The 18,602-nt window shown below is 40.4% G+C and overlaps 1 protein-coding gene and 1 long non-coding RNA gene across 2 annotated transcripts in view; both read right to left on the minus strand.

The window, feature by feature from the left end:
- LOC109953232 (uncharacterized) overlaps window positions 1-4,345 on the minus strand; it is a 34,752-nt gene extending 30,407 nt beyond the window's left edge. Inside the window, exons 1-2 of the long non-coding RNA XR_002273875.1 lie at window positions 3,751-4,345; window positions 1,439-1,613 (exon numbers count right to left, since the gene is read on the minus strand). This is a non-coding gene — a long non-coding RNA (uncharacterized LOC109953232). The remainder of the gene's footprint in view (window positions 1-1,438; window positions 1,614-3,750) is intronic.
- A 2,643-nt stretch (window positions 4,346-6,988) lies between these two features.
- Window positions 6,989-18,602, minus strand: part of LOC109952937 (serine/threonine-protein phosphatase 4 regulatory subunit 3-like) — a 13,507-nt gene continuing 1,893 nt past the window's right edge. The window contains 12 exon segments of the mRNA XM_020588265.1: window positions 6,989-8,163; window positions 8,959-9,170; window positions 9,530-9,720; window positions 11,505-11,647; window positions 12,208-12,377; window positions 13,362-13,520; window positions 13,617-13,719; window positions 14,409-14,540; window positions 14,634-14,750; window positions 16,812-16,928; window positions 17,019-17,096; window positions 18,134-18,602. The exon segment at window positions 18,134-18,602 is cut by the window's right edge and continues 28 nt beyond it. Coding sequence (XP_020443921.1) covers window positions 8,038-8,163; window positions 8,959-9,170; window positions 9,530-9,720; window positions 11,505-11,647; window positions 12,208-12,377; window positions 13,362-13,520; window positions 13,617-13,719; window positions 14,409-14,540; window positions 14,634-14,750; window positions 16,812-16,928; window positions 17,019-17,096; window positions 18,134-18,602 — 2,017 coding nt within the window. The 3' untranslated portion in view covers window positions 6,989-8,037.

Below are 18,602 nucleotides of genomic sequence, written 5' to 3' on the forward strand. Positions count from 1 at the left end.
CCCACCCCACCCCACCCCACCCCTGGACCATCTGCTCAAATGGATAGCAGTCTCAAAGGTCACAGCAGTTATGGTCCATCGTGACCCTGTCAATATCATTGCTGCACTCATCTGTAATGGAAGACACTTGGGGAGGTTGATAGTAGTCAGGTGGCAGGTCGTAGACTGGTGATACTGTATGCGCAATATGTACTGTATTCATCCTCATATGTAGGAGTAGTGACCGTGAAGCGGGATATCACAGCCAGGATTGTGTCCTTGAAATGTTCATCAACTGTGTGCTGGTGTGATAGTATGACTACACAGTGCAAGGCTAAATAAGTATGTTGCCAAACTCCAAGAAGCTTTACACTGTATGTGGGAGTAGAAGAAACTATACAAATCTGTGTTGGAATGAAAGTGGGGCTATCCTCCATAGCTGTGATAGCACAGACGTTCTTGCACTGGAGCCAGATTATAATGAAATGCTGGTGTCAGACTGGAGACAGGGGAAAGAATCGGGCCTGTGGAACAGAGGGCTAATAATAGCAGCTGAAACTATGCTATTCCCACCACTGGCTAAGCAACCATCATCACACTTGTGCACACACACAGGCTTGGCACAGAGTTTGAACAGTAACCTGATCAAGCCGCCACAGAAACCGAAGCAATCAGGAATCAAAGCAAATCCAGCTGTGCGCATACTGTGCATGTGCCATACAAATGTAAGTGTGTGCGGATGTGCGTGTGAACATGGACTAGGGCAAGCGAGCCAAAAATAAATGGAAGCAGAGTTTGGTGGAAACCACTTTTCCCTCCACAAAGCGAAGGGGCGTTTGCCTCTGATCTATCCTACCAGAGAGGAAAGAGGGCCTTTCATTCAGCATGAGGAGAGCTGTCTTTTCTCCTCTTGCCCCTCATTTCCACCCTCATCTTCACTCCTAGAGAGCATCTGAAGCCCATTCTCTCCCTCTCTTCCTCTCTCCATCCCCCGCAAATATAACAACTCTCCCCGCGACAAGACGAAAGGCTTTTTGCTCCTAATTGTACCCAGCCGTCACAGAGACTAGAGTTGAGGAGAACAGGAGAGGATGGGGGGGAAAAGGAGAAGAGAAAGGAGTAGGGCAGGGAAGAGGAGTCAAACGGAGGAAAGAAGGAATGAAGAAATAAAAGAAGTGTTTGTTCAGCACCACAGGCTGACACACGTCTCTTATCTCTTGCCCAGTCAAACCATATGCCCATAGGCCGCAGAGGGGAGGAGGGAAGTGAGATGAGGTGTGTGAGGGAGGGAAGGCTGGGGATTGATTAAAATTCATCTTTGCAGGATATTGCAGAATCTTTAAAGAGGCACATTCCACACATACTGTAGGTTAACAGTTGTTCAAGGTCAGCCAAAGACTGAGCCAGAAATGAAAACATGACGAGTGGACACTGACCGGCTACACGGCGAAGAACTTACTTGAACCAAAAGGGCTTCTGCCTCGACCTGCAGCCGTCTCACTCCCCTACAGGTTCCCAGTCATCTGTTAACCACACACGCCGCTTGGCACAGCACAGACGCCAACACCACACGACACAGAGCCACCGTCAAAGCCTCAGACACTCCAGCAGCAGGAGCCATCAGGCCTGGCTGCCTAAAAGAAGAAGAGGAAAGAAAACAGCTTTGATTATACACAGGCGTTCACTCTCTGGAAACAAAAGCGGACACAAATTGTGAATGTCAAACACCATCCTGACTGCTACTGTAGTATGGAAACACTGTGTTTGGTTAGTTTTGCATTACTGGCCAGGACCTGCCAAGTCATTAACATATAGCTAGAGGTTGGACTTGTTAAGGTGAATAGTGAGTTTAATGTACACAGTAATATCCTGACTGAGTGACTGAGGTACTGTATGTGTGTGCGACTGTTCCCACATGTTCAACTCCCACTGAACCATGCATCTGATCCTCTAGTTTACTGACTGGAAACTGATACCTTTAAGGGCTTCATTCATGCTACATTACGCGAGGTAAATTCAATAGCCCAGACATCAGGGTCTGGTCACTCACCTTCTTGCCTGGGGTGATTTTTACATGTCGGATGTCCACCTCTCTGCGTTTTCCTTTACAGAAGCGCCTGTGTTTCCCAGCGCCCTGCTGCACAGCCTCGTTTCTCACTAACACATCCAGCTCAGGCCGCTAAACGTGTCCTGAGGCCTGGTGAAGTTTATTTAATTCTGTGTGAGTTTTATGCCCTTTTAATAGGCGTAGAAATGTACGTAAATGGGGATTTTATCAGCTAGATTCCAATGTGTGACTCCACATTACTGGAGCGCCATTAAATTTAAACTCCTGGAAAGTACGCTGTTTCGAGGAAGAGATCCAAGTGAGTCTGCAGCGTGTGTGGGTAAATCAGTGTGTGACCAGCGATGTTCGTCTAATGGTGTGAATTTACAGCATGCCTCCTGAATGTACCTCCGACCCATCTCTCACACATACACAAGCATGCACAAACATAGACACGATCCTGGGTGCAGAAGGTGCACAGAAATGTCACAGTGATAAAGGGTGCACCTTCTGCACCCTTTATCACTGTGACATTTCCATTTAAGCACACGACCCAAGAGCTCCTACATTCACATCCATGTTTCCTGTGCCCCATGCTGAGGCACAATACCAACCACTTAACATTTAGCAATGGCAGATTCCAAATTCTTCCACTTCCCAACTCTTCCATTGGAAAGTTCATTATTTATCTTTGATTTAGAGCGACAAAGAGTTATGAAGGGGCCATAGCCTGCTACCAGAAAACAAAAGGAGCATGGGCTTACTGCTGGTTTATGGTGCACATTTAGGAACACTTTTATCTACTCTGAACTTAACTGCAGAGCTGCAATGAATGCAACTTATAGGCAGAGCCAAAATGCTTATGTGCAGACAATAGCTCTCAACCTGGTGAAAGAGACCCCCCAAAGGCTCCAGAGATAAATCTAAGAGGCCACAATTTGAATAAAAGGGAAGAAGAAGATAAAAACACATCACTGTTACACACGATTATATTTATGCTTTTTCAGCTTTTGTGTCATTTTGTTAAAGAGTGACTATGTGTGAAATACTTTCACTTTCACCTCTACCAGCCTCTGAAAATCTCTCTAGTGAAACAATCCTAACGGCCACAGCCCATGATGAGGGGTCGAAAGCAGGGCTGCAACTGCTTCATTATTGAATACTTTGTTTATCCAATGATTGCTTGGTCCATAAAATGCTTTAAAGTAATGAAACATGTTTTCAAATGTTTTGTTCTGTCCAAACAAAATGACATAGGACCCACTGAGGCAGGGAGTCTAAACTTCAGAGGCTGAGACCAAAGGTTTTTTGGCATTTTTGCCTGAAAAACAACCAAATTACCAGCTGCTACAAATTAATTTGTTCATCAACTTTTGGTTTGCATTTAGGGGACAAATGCTAAAAAGGTTGGGAATCACTTGACTAGGCTACAATTTTTAATGAAATTAAGAGGTAAATAACTTTACAGAGGACACGTTTTTAGGGAAAAAAACTCGGTTCAAATAGACAGGCTCTCGTCTAAATAGGAAACTTGTACCTATTTATGGCTGTGGTCCGTTTCTATGAATACTCATGTAGAAAGCATGAGCCTACATAAACAGATTCATGATATATTGTGAATATTAGGGTGTTTCTGGTTCTACAAGGTCTTGACTTATTTGTCAACCCATCAGTTCAGTAGCGAACATAAAGAGAAAGACCATGAAAATTACAGAGGATCTCACCTCTGCCTTAATTTAAACCAGATGTGGCAGGTGATGACTTTTCTCCACTCTTTCATTCGCTACCGAGGGATGCTAGCCCGGGGCGTCGGCCTGCCGCCTTCCCTCCACCTCAGGCACGCTGAGCTCCAGCGTTTAACACGATGATTAATCACACACAGCGGCGGACGTGCTGTGCTGAACACGGCCAATCGCCTCCATCAAAGCGGGGGAGCTCCGGCGGACACAGAGAGGACTTTGTCCCGGGGAAACACAGGTCATTGTATGCCCCGAAAACAAGTGGGGGTACCTGAAGGTGGACTTTGTGAGAGTGTTTTGACAACCTCGACTGGGATTTCCGAAAACCGCATGTGTGCCACATTTCCTATTTCATATCCTGGCTTGGTTACCAGGATTACATGGGATTAAAATAATATATCGTTGTTATGTCTTTTTAAGAGCAGCAGGCTCCTTCACAAACACCAAGGTGAAGCACAGAAAACTGGAAATTTGGAGGGAAAACCGAGACGGACCACAAACGATTTAAAACCCAAAACCACGTGACTCTTCTTCTGCTTCTTCGTTGATTTTCTACGGCTCTAGCTCCATAAGTGGTCTCTACCGCCCCCTACAGATCGCCTCGTTCTGCTGTAGCCTATACTGCAGGTTCAAATCAAAAGTTTATTTCATAATAGAGCTATCTATATGAAGTGTAAAAAAAAAAAAACAACTTATGAAGAACTACCAGCACACTAGCATCCAAAAAACATGTTCTAGCTTATTGAAAAACAGCACAAACATGGCAGCAACACAAGATTTGATAATCTGAAAATATCTGCATGCTTAAAAAACGAGAGGTCAGCACTAATGTAAACATTACTGAGTTTTTTTGGTAAAGGCACAGTTATGAAACAGTTGCAACTAGAACCTGAAAATATGTAACAAAACAGGTGTAAAAAATGTTTAAAAATGAACAACAACAATAATGTATGATAAGAGTGGCACATTGGCATGGTTGGGAAAATGTAAAACTGCTGATGTACCTTCAACAAACCAAAATCTGTAGCATACAGATTCAGATTTATTCATTTAGTTGTCATTCTAATCAAATATGAAACAAAAGACATTTCTCGTTAGCCAGAGAAACACACTAAGAAAAATTTATTCTATAAAAACATGAAGTAAATCACGTAAAATTTTTGAGGTACAATCTAACTGTTCAGGTTCAAACATCCTGAGTGCCAAGCTTAGAAAAGTGGACTACTTGTTCCACCTCGTTCCACCACAGCTGCATCATCTGTGAACTTGACACTGTGATTAGTGCTGGATTTGGCAGAATGTGTCTTAAGTGTGAGCAGCAGGGGTCTCAGCACGTCCCCCAGAAGGCTCCAGTGTTTATTATCATGATAGGGGAAGTCTGGATGTCTACAGTTCTCTGACAAGTGAGCAAACATGATAATGACAGTCTGATATAGTCAAAAGATCCACAAGCAAGTAAGTCAGCTTCAAGCTGGGACTGTTTTTGTTAAGTACTGTTCTAATGTCAGGATTGAACTGTCAAGATTAACTGTGTTGAGTCAAAATGGAACATAAAGTCAAATTAAGTTATAGTTTACAGTAAAATGTAGTTATTTCTACTGCAACCATCATGTTCTGCTCTGACACTCTAAAGGAGTGATAAAACTTCTCATTGTACTCAGATTAGAGTCTATAAAATATCTGGAAGTGTGTTAGTTAACTCAGTGTTTCCGACCATGGCGACAGGATAATTCCTGGTTTCACCCCTTGCTTGTCATATGTGATGATTATGGTTATGTGTATCTACTGATGTGCTCACTCCAGAGAACGTTGATAACTGGCAGACTGGATGTTCAAGGGGGCGAGTCAATCAGGAGAGCTGTCAAAGAAGCTTTTCATTGGACCAGCAGGAAGCTGGACAGCAGCGTCTCTGATGGGTACTCCTCAGTCTGGCAGACATACAGGCAGGCAGAGCCGGGTGAGCGCCTTTTGGCACCAGAGCAGAGCCGACATCCTGATGGAGCAGAGGCTGGCACCAGGAGAAGGCTGGTCTCTCCAGTGGCAGAGAGGGAAATCACTCACACACACACACACACACACACACATACAGGCACACTCCTGCTGAGGAGCAAACAGAGGCAGGCAGGGAGGGCTGCACTTGAAAAGCTGTCGTTGTCTGGAGATGGCTTTCATGTGAATGGGAATCTTAATAGGCGTTGTGCGAAGGCTCTTGTTGCACACTGAGCACCAAGTGATCCGCTTCTGTTGGGTTTTAATTAATAAGCAGTGTGTGAAGGCCACAATACACTTGGAGGGACAACACAGTGACTCCTTGGTGTCCTCGATGCTGTTTGTTTTTGAGTTGTACTCAAACTCCCACTGAGGCAAACACATAAGCAGTGAGGTGCTGACATTTTTTCCAAACTACAGTATTTTTACTCATTTAAGTCTAGCAGAGTGCTGTGGCTCAAAACTGGAGTATGCAACGGTAAAAACACGCCAATACTACCTTTTGTCAAACTGAATAATGTCATTAGATAAAAAATAATCGTATGCACTCTTGAACTTGTCACCAATCATCTAATCTAAATCTAAAGTTTGATTTCATAATAATACTATGGAATGCAGCACCAGTTTAACACTTTATCACCACATGTCAAGAGGATCCATCTGTAAACTATCCACCAATCAAATTTCTCCATTTGCTAAACCAGTACAGATCAGATTACAGCCATGTCATAGTACTGTAAGGATAGAACCAAACCACTTGCATCAAAAGGCTCAAAATATTTTCAGTGTTATCCTAAACTGTGCTAAAATGACACCATCCAAAACATATTTATGTCAAGAGTTAAAGTACAATTTACTTGAGTATGGAGGGCAGGCAAAACTCCTTCTTCATAATTCTTTTATGGGCTAAGGGTGCCACCTGGTGGATCATAAGGACATCCACAAAAATAAGTACTAAATTAGATACTGGAGATTTAATGGCACAGAAAACCTGACACTTAAGTGTGTGTCAGTAGGAAATTTTCAAAAAGCAAAACACTTTTATTTACTACTCAAATGTTTTAAGTGGAATGGCCATTCAGAGTATGGCATGCCTTATGATTTATAGCACCATGTTGAACCTGATGTCACTGCCTGTGCTAAAAATACTAGGGTTGTGCTGGAAAATAACTATGACCCTAAGATGCAGCAAGGAAAAGTTTGAGTTACTAGGACAAAAGGGTAGTAGGACATCTTACAGCAAAGATCATTTTAATGGTCCCAAATATTCCGAACAACTAAGTGTACACTCATGTAAAAGGAAAAAAAAAGAGAAGATATGACAAAATTCATCACATCTAGAATTCCACTCAATCTTTAATCAAGACGGGATTACAAATTCTCCAAAAAAATTTGCAGTTTCAAAGGGCAAAAAGGGTAAAACTAGCTCACCTACTGAGGTCTTTAAAAACCTGTTCAAGTGTGACTGAAAACGTCCTGAACATTTAAAGGCAGGTTTTTTTTTGTAGTCATTTACAAAAAAACAGGAGAACGATTGAGACAAATAAAGAACAAAAAGAAACTAATAAAGAAACTGCTGGCTTTTTTCTCTTGAGAGAAAGAATGTCTGCTGAGGAACAACGACACTGATGACATCATCAAACGACAAGGACAGCTCTTTGCCACATGCTGCCTCATGTCTGGTCCTATATACTAACTTAAAAGGACAAAAAGCAACAAACAAGGGGAGAGAGAAGGAGCTGAGAAGAAAAGAAGCAGAAAGGAACAGGGAGGAAGTAGATTCTGAGAAGGTGGGGGTGCGAGTGGTATTTCTGGGTCTGAATTGGCTGACCCATTTGGGCCACTGTGATGTCCTTCCCTGAGATGGGGGGGGAGCGGTGGGTTATGGTCCAAGCCCTCAAACTCTCTGGGATCTCAGTCTGCGTGCACATGTTTTTGTATGTGGTCTTTTCCTCCAGTTGCTAAATTACCAAACTTCACTCGGTCTCATTCTGAGTCCACTGGCGATCTTTTTTTGAGTCATCTTTTCCCCCCAAACTTTCACTTGTCTGTTCCACTTTTCAGACAGTTTTTCACTCCTGGTTATCTGATTGGCACTTGTAACAATGGGGCTAGTCTGAGGAGGCTTCAAATCTGTTCACAGTCTGCTCCTCTTTCAGCCACCCGCTGATCCGAGGGGTGGCTTTCATTCACTCATTTTGTTTACAAGTTTGATCATTCCTGTGTAAAGTCTATGCATCGAAACTGTCTAAGCAGAACACAAGCTGAGACAGTGGTGCTGCTTTACGAGCTCAGTTTGGATTTCTTGGAGGGTGGCAGAGGGTCCTCTTTATTGTCCCCATCTTCATCCTCTTCTTCCTCTTCCTCATCATCATCATCAGGATAGTCCACCAGTCCCACTAAACCTCCCTGAAGAAGACAAGCCACACATTGTGAACCCAACTATCCTGGTCAATTAGAGTAACGACAGATTTTTTTTGATTGCAATAACAGAGTGCATAGGGATGACATTTTTCTGTAGGCCAACCTGGAAGTTAGCATCACCCTCGTTTGCCAATGGAATTCCTCCACAGGCTTTTGGATTATTGTGGAAAATTTGTTCTGTGACAAAAGTTTGATGCATATACATTTTGTTCAGCAAGATAATTTTCCCAAGTGAACACCACTTTCATGATTACTGAAGCCCAAATACCATCACTCTACAACTCATGTCTCCAGTGTTTGTCTCATCTTGTATCTAGTAAATTTTGAGGCTCTTTTACTCTTTTTCATTGTTCTCATTTCATCTCAATTTTCCTCCTTTCTGTGAACAACTATGCTATTGTCTTTGGTAAATGTAAATCACATGGCTTTCTTCATGAGCCCTTCTTTATTCTCTCCCTTTGTTTCTCCATTGTTTAAATAAAGCTATCAAGCACAAATCAGTACAGTCCAATGGCACACTGGTGACCATTCTCTCCAATACACAAGGATTGTGGGAGTTGTGTGAAAACTGACAGATTAAGTGTGAAAATCATAATCAAAGCTCAATTTTCACCAAATTCAACCTTCACTTAAGTAGTGCTGGAAACAGAACAGACATTGTGTAAAGTAGTTTTTGTCTTTGTCTTCTGAATGCATCTTTAAAGAAACTCCACTCTAACAGTGCACATAGGACCTGTCTTAACCAACCTACACCTGCACATTTAACATGCTGACATGTACCTTTGTGGTTACAGTTGTGGTGGGGGATGAGCTCCGTGCACCTGAGCCCAGTGACCCCGGTGATCCCGGAGAACCTGGGTTCAATGAGGCAGATGAAGGGGGGCTTGACAGGTTGGTTTTAGTGGAGCCAGAAAAGGAGAGTTTGAAGCTGGGATTCTGTCTGCCTGACAAGCTCGACTTCCCCAATACTTCCTTGTCCTCTGTGTCTTTCACTGGGGGTAAAAACAGTTAAGTAGACAAGAAATGGTCAGAAATGTACCCTTTTAGGCTACCTTGCCTTCCCATGCAATCACAATACAAACATACAACAAAAGAAAAACGTGCTACCCTTTACATTATCTTTCTGTAATGTGAACCTCATAACAGTTGAAGCTCACATCTATCGAAGAGTGATTAAGAATCCTCACATACCAAACACAGAGTTGTCAATTTTAAAGCTATTAACCATTTACAATCACTCATAAAAAGATCCTGGCCTCTAACAACTACTGCAACTAAAGCATGCTTCTCTCGAACTGCGGCTTCTCCCAACATATTTTCAAAGAGTAAAAAACAGCTTTCTCATACGTACATTTCTTTCTCTCCATGAACTTGCTTATAGGTTCCATGAGGTCTTCCTCGCTCTTCATCTTATCAGATGGAGGAACCACTGCCTCACCATCTTCAAGGTCATCCTCATCTGTGTTGAACCACATCTCCTCTTCATCCTCCAGCGTTCGTGCATCACGACGGAAGCGATGGTTCCTCAGGATAGACCGCATGCTAGAGAGGACAATGCACAGCTTTGTAGCTGAAATCTGTAATACTTGTGTATTTTCACATAGGCTGTGTCTGAAATTACTCCCTCATTTACTCATTCACTACTTCCTATATAATGCACCATAGCTCACTCAGTAAATTGAGATTTCGGACACCCGCTAATTATAGGCATTTCTCATCATCACTAACAGCTGTAGAACCCTGTTTTTTCATCCGATAAAATGTGTCGAGTTGCATTGTGGGATTGTTAGCAGAAAGTAGTGTACAGGGCATGTACACTACTTTTTATGTCCCACTGTAGAATTTTTGAGTGCACTGTATAGTGGACAGATTCAGCCACTCACCATTCGGACACCACTACAGCATGGTGAACACACTATATATAGTGAGTAAGGAGTGATTTTTCACACAGCCATAGTGTTTCATAATGTGAGTCCTAACTCTTGGCTCATACAGAAACATATCCTTTGATAATGCCAAATTAATTTTGTTGGCATCTCTCCTTTCTAGGGAAGCATGCATATATGACAACTTTTACAATCTACATTTAACAATTGCTACTTTTGCTGCATCATACTGGCATTAATTTGCAGTGGTGCACTACATTTGTGCTAGACCACATAGTGACAAACCATTTGTTCAGTCTAAGCTAACTATTGTCCTATGTGACTGGACAATCATACTGCATATTATCACTCAGCTGTGGGCATTTTCACTGTAAACCATGACTATATGAAATGTACAAACAAACTGATGTAAAGTCTCTTGAACAGCATTTGAATGAAAAGGTGTCACTCAAAAAAATATACTCAAGATGAAAAGTAAGATTTAAAAAAGGAAAAGGAAACATTTGGCATTGTTGACAGGTATGCAGAGTTTAAGCTGTGCCAATGCAATACTACACTTAAGTGACATGTTTTATACCACTTCACTTTCTGATTTGACTGTGTTCACTTAGGTCAGCATCATATGGTACTTTCAGAATAAACAGTTCTAGGGATTTAGTTCCCACAAGAACTACACACCTTTTTCTGTTTGCATTCACACCACCAGTAGGAATGCTAAGATAACATAACATTAACCTCGCTTACTTTTAGCGTTTAGCCAACAAGCTCAAAAGTAAACGATGTTACAGTACCGTTAAGTATTTACTTTTTACAGTATGTTGCTAAAATTAATTATACAAGGAGCCACTAACCCTCTGCAGAGGTTTCTGTTGGCAGAGTGCAGTTCCCCATGATGCTGGCCATGACTATCGATCGCACGATTTTTTAAAAATGACAACAGTGCTCCAGTCAATATACACATGCATTAGTCATAGAGTAGGAGCTAAAAAGTCCCTCAAAACAGTGTTCTAAGAACTATTATCCTTCTCTGGTCCTGCAGCGCGAAAACACAACAAAATGGGTACTTTTCCCAATAGTTCTGTGAACTATGAAAAAGTTCATCCGGTCCATAAGCACCTATAAACACTGCACAATCTTAGCCATTAGCCTCAGCACTCATCGTTTCTATGTTCAGTGTTTAGCTGATGTTTGCTGCACAACCTTTGCTTTTATAGACTCAGTCTAGTACAGGGTGTACAGGCTGAATTTCAGAAGGATGGTACAATCAGAATGGGGACCACACTCATTGGACACAATGGTACTGTGACAGAAAATGACTCCCAAAAACTATGCACAAAAAACTGCATTTAAAATAATTTTAAGACCAATACAAGACCATTTAATACCTCACTCATTTACTCATTAGTGACAGGAGAAGTACAGGAAGTCTGATTTTCTCACCTATCCAATTTGGGGTTGTCTTGCCTCTCTCGCTGCTGTTCATATCGCAGCTTTAGGCCCTTAAAGGTCTGGACGTAATCCACATCCTCCAGAGCTTTCCAGTAGTTCTCTACTATATGAGCTGTCAGAGACTTCACATCCTCCTAGGAGCAATGGAAGGAGAGAGACATGGGTAGAGACCCAGTTGAAGGGAAAAATTAGGAGGAAGTTATGGAAAGGGAAGAAGATGGATTGTTTAGAGTTATAGTTTAAGGGTAGATCCAGAGCAGAAGGAACAAAGTAAAGAGAAAATGAGCAAAGTAGAGAAATGGAGAGAGATCAATGGCTGTAAATGATTGTATGTACCATTATTTACAATCAGTGTAATCACAATCAAAAACAGTACGGATTTTTTGAGTGTATGAAAATGACAATTATCACCAAGCATTTTCCTAAACCAAGCCAAGCAGGAGGTTAGAGCCTGATGGTGAACTTTAGGGCTTGGTGATTTAACTGATATTTAAGTGTTAACATTAAATAAAATTCCCCTTGTAAATTCACAATCAATTCACAATTTTTTTTTTTTTTTACAAAATTTGAATGGAAAAAAATTGTCTTTAGAAACAGGAAAATGGTGACAATCCTATGTAAATGTTTAACAACAGAATCAAAGTGAATCAAAGTGAAAGCACAATCGCAGCACCAAGAGTCAACCAGTACTCACCACACGGACATACTCAAACATCTCAATGATGGCTGAGTTCATGAGATTGTAGCGTGAGCCGTTGTTGAGGAAGGCCTTAATGACAGGCTCAAAGAGAAAGTTTCTCATAATGTAGCGATTGTAGAACTCATCCTTCAGACCAATGATCCTCCGCATGAAACGCAGGGCACCTAGGCATACGGAAATACACACCTCTTCATTCATGTTACAAATAGACTTTTTAAAACTTTAATGGTGCAAAATCTCATCTGAGTTGACAAGTACTAATAATTAAAGATCTACGTATCTATTGATATTGAGTATTTGTCATAGTTGATGACAAATTCTCCTGGAAATCTCATATCAGATATGTTCAGCACAAAATAGCAAAAAATATATTGATATTGGCAAGGGTTAGATATATTTTGGACGGGAAAGCACTACGTATTTTGTATTCTTCATTGATTTTACCATACTTAGAGTATTGCGTTGAAAACTGGGGAAACACTTACAAAAGCTCACTTCAACCATTGTATATATTACAAAAAAGAGCGATAAGAATTGTGCATAAGATGGGGTATAGGGATCACACCAATGGAGCTTTCATACAGTCTAAATTGTTAAAATGTTTTGATTTAGTGGGATATAAGACTGCTGTGTTTATGTATAAAGCCAGGAACAATTTATTACCTGGTGGAATTCAAAATTTAAATGCACTTTGTTGCTGACAGAGAAGTATCACTGTAAGATCTAGAGAAATCTAAGGAATTTAGGTTTTAAAAATGTGGAGTTCAGGAGGAATTGTGTGGTCTGTGCTTTATGATATTAACATTAAACATGATGATATGTTTTTAAAAATAGCAACTGTTTTTCAGAAATAATTCTGGACTCTGTCTTACAGGAGAAGAATTGCAGAGAAGGGCTCATCACCTGAACCTGACCAGAGATCAGTAAGTACCATTAGATCCTTCTTGTAAGATGATGTCATGGGGTAGGACTGGATAAGTCTGACTTCTTCCTACTCCATTCAAGCATGTACTAGGTATAAGCACATTGATATTGGATTAGCATTTGTTGGATATGTGTAAAATTATGCGTGTTGACATATCAACTGTCTTTACATGCTTGAAAGAAAGAATAAATCAAATCAATTAAATCAAATATGCTTGACTCACATAGTGCTAGGAAGGCATGCTGAGAGGCAGTGAGCACCAGTACCCTCCTGAGAATGTCTTTGTTGATGATGTAGTTCTTGATGTGATAGGTGTGGTGCTCAACACAAAATGTCAGCAATTCCAAAATCAAGGCCAGCAACTGTGATGTTTGAAAATCATCTACAGGAAAACAGAAGGAAATAAACAACCTACAATAACTGTTGATAAAATTATATATATAAAAAAACAAAAACAAAGAAAGACGATATCTATTACCTTTGCTAGGTTTGTCCTCTGTGGTGTTGGCCAGTAGTGGAGCTGAGAGGACATGCATACAGTGCTTGTAGAAGAAACTCAGGAACTCTGTCTTTTCTGTTTTCTGCAAAGAAGAACATTTTTCTGAATAGTGGATCTTTGATATGTACTGCAATGCTTTCACAGCTCCCAACACTTAAAACCAATACTGAAAGTGCAGATCTTCAGCCTAAAAATATAGATTTTACTATTGAGATTCTTATTTGAACGATTCAATAGCGATTCTTGAAATCCCAAAGTCAGTCTCTGTATTTGCTCCTTTTCTCGGTAAATATGTACATCGACGCTAAATGTTACATGTATGAAGAAGTTACTTGTTCTAAGTGGTAAGGTTAAGAATGTTGATGATAACTGGTTATATTAACTGCACTGAGTCATGACAGTCCCATAAATGCGCTGCAGTTTACAGCATGTCCTGACTCAGGATGGTTAGCTTATTAAGGCTAACTTTTAGCAGACCTGAAGATACACTTACAAGGACAAGGTGGAAAAAAGAAAAAAAAAAGACACACTGATCTGAGCTCTACATGTGATTTACATTTACCAAAGACAATAGCATAGTTGTTCACAGCAAGGAGGAAAAAAATTTAAGATCCGTTTGACTGAACAAAATTCATCAAGCAAAAAACAAACAAAACAAAAACACCTCTAAACCACCTTCAGGCTGGATCTGCACTTAATATCAAATTCTCTGCTCAGGATTATGGTTGATCATTTTGAGTATAAACTGATATGCACTGCATGCAAACTCACATTTGCAGTAGCCAGCATGTTCTCTGGGTCCACCAGAGTCCGTAACAAGCCCATCAGCTGCACTGCCCCCCCTAGTTCTGGGTCTGTATCACATATCATATGTTCTATGATCAGGTTGATCAGGAGAATGTCCTGAAAGAAATATAAATATTCATTAGTAACATAACACACATTTATTTCAACTGTATGATACTCATATTCTGATGATACCTCTCGTGTACTCACATCGTCATTCTGCTGAGACTCCTGCATAACAAACTCGCGTACCATTGAGGGGTTGTATTCCACCAGATAAGAGAAGATATCTGTTGCTGCCCCACGCACCTGAACGTCATCCATTCCCTGTTTCATGAAGACACATTACATTTATCAGTGGCTTATGAATTTCCTCTCGTGGATGAATCAAGTGTAACATGAAAAACTATACTAAAACAAAAATGCTAATAAGAAATGGATCCAGCCACATTTAATTACACTTTCACCGGACTTTATCCCCCTGTTCTTCTTCTCTATTTACTTCTATGGCCGAGTGTCAACAGGAAGGAGGGGGGAAGCAGGTATCACTCTCACATATGTCTGTATGTCCAAAAGTTGTACAAGTGTTATATGCAACAAGTACGGATGAGTTCTGATAGCCAGTTCAAAAATAATATCCAGGAAATATCCAGGCTCATTAAGCTTCATGGCCAATCTAATAACTATTTGAGCCTTTATTATTCACGTGTTAGAAGTCATTTCCCAGATCTGGCAAAGTTACACTTGCAAGGTTAGGTTTTTCACAAAATGTAATCAAACAGGTTAATGGGAGGAACTTTAGGGTACAAGCAAGAGCGTAAGCAATTGCATGCTCAAAGGGTGGCTAGTCTAGACGCAGGGAACCCTGCTATTTTATTTTGTCTGGGAACAAAGTGTACTTGGCTGTCTAATCTGTTCTCTTGCATCAGATCCATTTTTCTTGTTTGTTCGCCTGCAGTAAAAAGTAGTAAAACCAAACTGTCCAACCAAAAAGAAAAACTGGACAGAAGATATTAAGATAAAAACAATTCAAGATACGCCATGACATCTACTGTGCACTTAAAGTGTTTTGGAGTTTTAATATATTGTTTTTCTTTAAGAGAAGTAACAATCTCCGTTCTTTAAATTACAAACAAATGAGCTGTACATAAAGCCCTGACCATGACACACAATCTACACATGACATTTGAGAGTGATCGGTGATCAGATTGCTTAATCAATTAGTAAAATATATTATCCTTGAATGAAAAGTAGTACAAGGGCATCTTCTATTCAGGTGGACTCCCCACCCCACAAGCACACTACACACACTGCAGTCTACCATTTATTCTTCTGTTTTGCACCTGCACAGTTAAGGATGTTTATAATATCAAAACTGTGGTACATCCACACATAACTGATCATGAATGTGGTCTTGCCACCTCTGAATGTATTGGAAACTGGATCTCAGTGTAGCTGAACACCACCCAAGAGTTTATTCTACTGACAGATAATACGCCTTAGGATGATTAAATGCATCAGTTCAGCAAGTGTCTGACAAGATGTGGGAAGACAATTCAACTATAATACAACTCCAAACCAGAAAATGTTCCTTCCTACACATTCTTCTTTACCCGGACTCTTTCATTTCCATGTGTACTTAACTATACAGTATATGCTAAATGGCAAGCCTCAGGGTTTAAGGCTATAGAGACAAAAAAGTTGCACTGGATTCCATTTGTCTTGTTCAAGCAAAAAATGCTGTGTCATAGTCTATGCAAGAAGATGAAATTGAGCAAATATGAAAATATCCTTAAACAAGAAACAAACTTTGTGTCATTCAGTTGGACTGGAGCTGCACACAAAAAATACAAATCATGAAATTACCTCCTCAGTCAAAACATAGTGCAACATAATCCCCACAGAGGAATCAAGTTCTGTTTTCTCAACAAGGTGTTTTGGTGTTGTGTACAGTCCCTGGCAACCAAACAGGATTGTATAAAACAGGTATAGAGTTTTACCAACCACAACCAAAGCTACTGACAAGAGACAAATTCCTTTTATGCCTGAACAAACTCCCCCAATAAACCAAAAGGACAATGTCAGTGATTTCCTGTTTTTTGGTTATTTTTCACAAATCCCATACAGAGACTAAAACCAACAATTTTGTGTGCTCACCATATTTGTGAATCTGCTGTTGAACTCCATTGTTGTTCACTGAAAAAACATGTCACCCAGTGCAGTGATGTGGCTCACTGGTGTGATTTTAATAGCTTTGAGATGAATAAACTAAACCTGGTTTTGAATTCACAGACATTAAGGTAGGCACAAGAAATTCATTGTTGGTTTTAGTCTCTCTAATTTAATTGTCTTTTAATTCTGATTGTATATCAGCATCACTGCACTCACCAGTATGACCTCTAATGCAGGTAGAATGCCCATGTTTGACAACGTCTTGAAGAAAGCGTCCCTGTTTTGAGGTTGTAACGTTTGTGAGAATGCACAGAATTCCTTTAGGAAGTTCACCTATTAGGCAGAAACAAAAATGACTCTATGAAACAAGGGACAAGAAAAAAGATTACAGTACTGAATTAAAAAAGAAAAATCTGAGCATACCAGTTCGTGCCTTTTGTCATCATCAGTAGCCTCATCTGTTAACTGTGCAAAAAGGTCTGTCAGGAACTTCTCATCATCCTGACATCAAAACGGAAGGGGAGATGAGAGGGAGTGAGTACCACATAGTGAACAAATAAGAATAAGGGGAAGGGGAAGAAAATGACAACCCTAAGCCTAATAATTCCAGGATTAATTGTGCACTTAATCAAATGTCTTGAAACAAAGTTATCATACATCTACAATGAGAATCACATGCAAATAACCAGAAAACAAAAATAAGTGTCAACACATTTACCGGTGACTTATTTTGAAGCACTTAAAGTGTGACAAAAATCTTTCACTAGAAAGACCTCTTTAAATTCAATTCATAACAGAAATAAGCAAACAAATTGTTTGCTGTTATTGAATAGTAGAGTTTACATGACAAAAATCTGCTGTATATAAAATATTTGATAATTTTGTATATGCACTACCTGTGTCCAATCTTTTGACTGTTGGTGTAAGACATAAAAATAAAAATTGAAAACCAAGTTCATTTAATGATCTGCAATCCAGTATATCAAGTGGTAGTTTAAATGTCAAAAACACTGGGTTTGTTCATTTTGCCGCATGATAAGGAAGGAAAGTAGTGTTTGACGTCCTAACTTCACACAGCACAATGTACAAGAGTCAACAGTGTGCCACTTTCAGTTTTCCTCAAGTACAGCATAACTGATTTACACAACTCTTCTCGATCTCTATGGAGATGGCCATACACAAACACTGCTGAGTTGACACAGTACAAAAACAAAAAGGTCACATGACCATAAAAGACAAGCAGACAAACTCAGACTGAGTAAAGTACAATCAGTCAATAATAAAACCTTTGAACAATACAACTACTCTAACTTCCAGAGCTCACTGCACAAACACTATTTTTAATACTCTCCATTTGCATTTTGATCTTATCACAGGGTTGACTGTTTGTAAAACTTGTATTAGGTTCAAATACACATTTGTATTATTTGCTTTGAGGAAATTTTTGATGTGAAAATGTGATGTATACATGCACCTCATCTAAGCAGAACAAAAGACCTTTCAATGGAGACACACATATGCATATCTGCCCATCTCACCTGTAGCATTCCCACAATCTCCACCTTGTTGAAGAAGATGAAGGAGTGCAAGGTTGACAGCATGTTTTCCTCAAAAACAGAGGGTGTGGGCAGCACCATGTCCTGAATATACTGCACCCGATATGTCTGGTGTATTTTCTGACGCAGTTCAGGATCAGAGATGGGGATCACCTCCTTAAAGCGAGCTGTCTTAGTGAGAAACTCCCGATGCCGGCGTGGCTGTGGGAGTGCTGGGTCAAACTCCAAACAACCAATAACATCCATGATGCACTCGTCGGAGAACATAACTTCAAAGAGTGCAGTACGATTGAGTAAGAAGATGCCTTTAATGATTTCGTACAGGTGATGCAGTCCCTCCCTGTTCTCCAAATCCTCACATACATGGAAAAGTTCCAGGAGCTTGCGAATGTACCCCTCATTCTCCACAGCCAGTGCCAATTTCTCACGTCGCAATGGTGATGGGAGTGCC

This window comes from Monopterus albus, unplaced genomic scaffold, assembly GCF_001952655.1.
Source record: "Monopterus albus unplaced genomic scaffold, M_albus_1.0 scaffold9.1, whole genome shotgun sequence".
Lineage (NCBI taxonomy): Eukaryota > Metazoa > Chordata > Actinopteri > Synbranchiformes > Synbranchidae > Monopterus > Monopterus albus.